This window comes from Monoraphidium neglectum (assembly GCF_000611645.1).
Source record: "Monoraphidium neglectum strain SAG 48.87 unplaced genomic scaffold scaffold00062, whole genome shotgun sequence".
NCBI lineage: Eukaryota > Viridiplantae > Chlorophyta > Chlorophyceae > Sphaeropleales > Selenastraceae > Monoraphidium > Monoraphidium neglectum.
The window spans coordinates 41,757-44,342 of NW_014013566.1; the positions used below are offsets into that span (position 1 = coordinate 41,757).

At 61.9% G+C, this 2,586-nt stretch overlaps 1 protein-coding gene across 1 annotated transcript; it reads left to right on the forward strand.

The window, feature by feature from the left end:
* Positions 1 to 238: 238 nt before the first annotated feature.
* MNEG_0725 (glutathione S-transferase) lies at positions 239 to 2,217 on the forward strand (the record flags this gene model as incomplete). The annotated part of the gene is made up of 7 exons (XM_014050795.1): positions 239 to 379; positions 505 to 537; positions 906 to 1,054; positions 1,266 to 1,367; positions 1,614 to 1,636; positions 1,837 to 1,894; positions 2,163 to 2,217. 7 exons carry the CDS (start codon positions 239 to 241, stop codon positions 2,215 to 2,217), a joined length of 561 nt encoding a protein of 186 aa, XP_013906249.1.
* Positions 2,218 to 2,586: the final 369 nt, after the last annotated feature.

Sequence of the window (2,586 nt, forward strand, 5' to 3'; positions counted from 1 at the left end):
CACACACACACACACACACACACACACACACACACACACACACACACACACACACACACACACACACACACACACATACGCGGTCCCCCAATGACCCATCAACAAGCGCACGCTGCGCTCGCGCGTTGACTACCATCGTTTCAGCAGTCCCAGCGTCACACGCACCCATGCACGCACAGCTTCCTCCCTGAGCTCCTCCCCGCCTACCTCCTCCTCCTCGCTTCCTACTCACACCACTATGGCCCGGCAACATCTCCCCCTCCCCCCAACAAAAGGGTACCTTCATGAGCTGGGTGTGCAGGCGGAGGAGGTGATCCTGGACTTCAAGGCCAGGGAGCACAAGGCCCCGGGGTACACCGACAAGTTCCCGTTTGGCACAGTGAGTTGTCCTGAGGGGCGGCGGCACGCTGCGCTGCAGATGCATGCCTGCGGCATCTCCGCCCAGGCCAGGTTGTGGCAAAGTAAATCACAAGGATATCAAGTCATCTGCCGTGCACACCCCAGGTGCCGGCACTTGAGGACGGGCATCTGAGTCTGGTGGGTGCGCCGAGCGCCTTGGTACACTTGGGCCGCCTTGCGCATGCACAATTGCCTTGATCACCAGTGTCGGTCCTTGCCTCACCATGACTGGCCCAACCGGCTATCCGGCCCACAGCATATGCCGCGCCTGCACACCCCGGGTGTGGGCCACCTGCGCCATCACACGCCTCGGCGACAAGGCCTGCTGCCCAGGCAGGGGACTACGCCCGATCACCAGCGATGCGCACTCCCCCCCTTCCCTCAGGACCGGCCCTTATCTTAATTCTTCGCCGCTCGAGCCCCGCACCCGCCGTTCACCTCCTCTTCACTCCCCCCTCGGCAACCGTTAACAACGGCCTCTCTGCTTTTGCAATCCCTTCAATCAGTTTGAGAGCGGCGCCATCCTGCTGTACCTGGCGGAGCGCTTCCCCCAGGCCTCGGGCGTGACCACCACGGAGCAGCGCGCGCTGGCGGCGCAGTGGGTGCTGTTCGCCAACGCGACGCTGGCGCCGGTAGTGTTCACAGAGTCGGTCAGGTGAGCCAGGCCGCAGCCACGCACGCAGCTGGCAGCGTTCAGCCGACCCGCCACAGCAGGTGTTGGCTGTCTCCAGGGCATGGATTTAGAGCTGATTAGGTGCCACAGGTCCGTTTGTGTGAGGGCCCAGGGGTTTTTGGGGTAGACCTCCTGCCTGCTCGCCCAGGCCCAAAGCCCACCCAAACCCGGGTGGTTATCACACACCACCCAGGGACGCCGACATGCCCAAGGTGCTTGGCACCCTGGACAAGGTGCTGGCCGGGAGGGACTACCTGGAGGGCGGCAAGTTCGGCGTGGCGGATGTGGCTGTGGGGTGAGTGGGCACCGATCAAATGCTCAGAGTGCTTACAATCAGCCAATGTCCGGCATGCCGTGCCAGTGGCGCCCTTAGATGGGCTTACAGGACCCCAAGGCAGCACTCTGCCTGCTGGCCGGCATCCTGTTGGGCCTGCCTTCACAGTGCTGCCGCTCGAATTGCTCACCAACCCGCTGCTGCCGCCTCAAACTGTACCTTGCGCCACCCCTCCCCTCTTGACTAATGACACGACCCCCACCCCAGCTCTTACCTGACCTACATCCCTGGTGAGACCCCTGCACCCCGCGCCATTATTGACTGCGCGGCCCCTCCCTCGTTCTGTGCCGCTTTTGCGCCGCAATCTAACCAGACTGATTAACACACCTTTGCGGTCTCACCCACCGTTGCGGTCGTTCATCACAGTCGTGCTCATGCGTCATCTTCTGCCTCTGATTGCCGCCTGCTCCTCCCTTGCATGCTTCCGCAGAGTGCCTGCCCCACGTGGACCTGTCGCCCTGGCCAAACGTGATTGCATACATCAACAGGTGAGCATCGGGTGTCGCACTTTGGACCTCACTCCCATGCTGAAACTGGCACGCGCAGCTGACCAGGCAAAGATCGCTGTGGGTCGGTTGTGGCTGGGCCCTTTTTCAAGCAGATCGTCTCGCACGGCCGGACCCTTCCCTTGCTGCCAGTCGCTCGCTGCCACCGGCCGACGCCACACGCATACATGAAGCGGCCCTTGTCCCGCCCACCCCAACCCTGAGCGCTGCCGCGGTTTCCGCCTTGTTTCCCGGCCTCCCGTCTCTCCAGGGTGTCAGAGCGCCCAGCTTTTCAGGCCACACTGGGGCCGCCGTGGGCCGAGTGATGCCGTTCTGTCGTTGGTAGATGCGACAGCCGTGGCCGGCAGCTATATGCCTGACCCAGAATGTGCCTGGCATGTATTGTCCTATTTTTGACCGGTGCAAGGGGCGGATTTTGAGTTGTGGAGGCTGGAGGACTGAGGCGAGGCAGGCAGCTTGCCAGGCTGGCTTGGCGGTCAGGATGTTGATTGACACACCAACAGAGAGCAGCTGGCCTGGCCCCTGGTCAACGGCCGACCCAAGCCTTGTCCGACCCAAACATTGAAACGAGCTGCTGATAACCAGTAACACTTCTTTGCATCACCATCATTCGTTACTCTCGTGTGATCCTTGCCGTGCATTTCAGGCTTGAAGACGCTCATCCACACACTGCT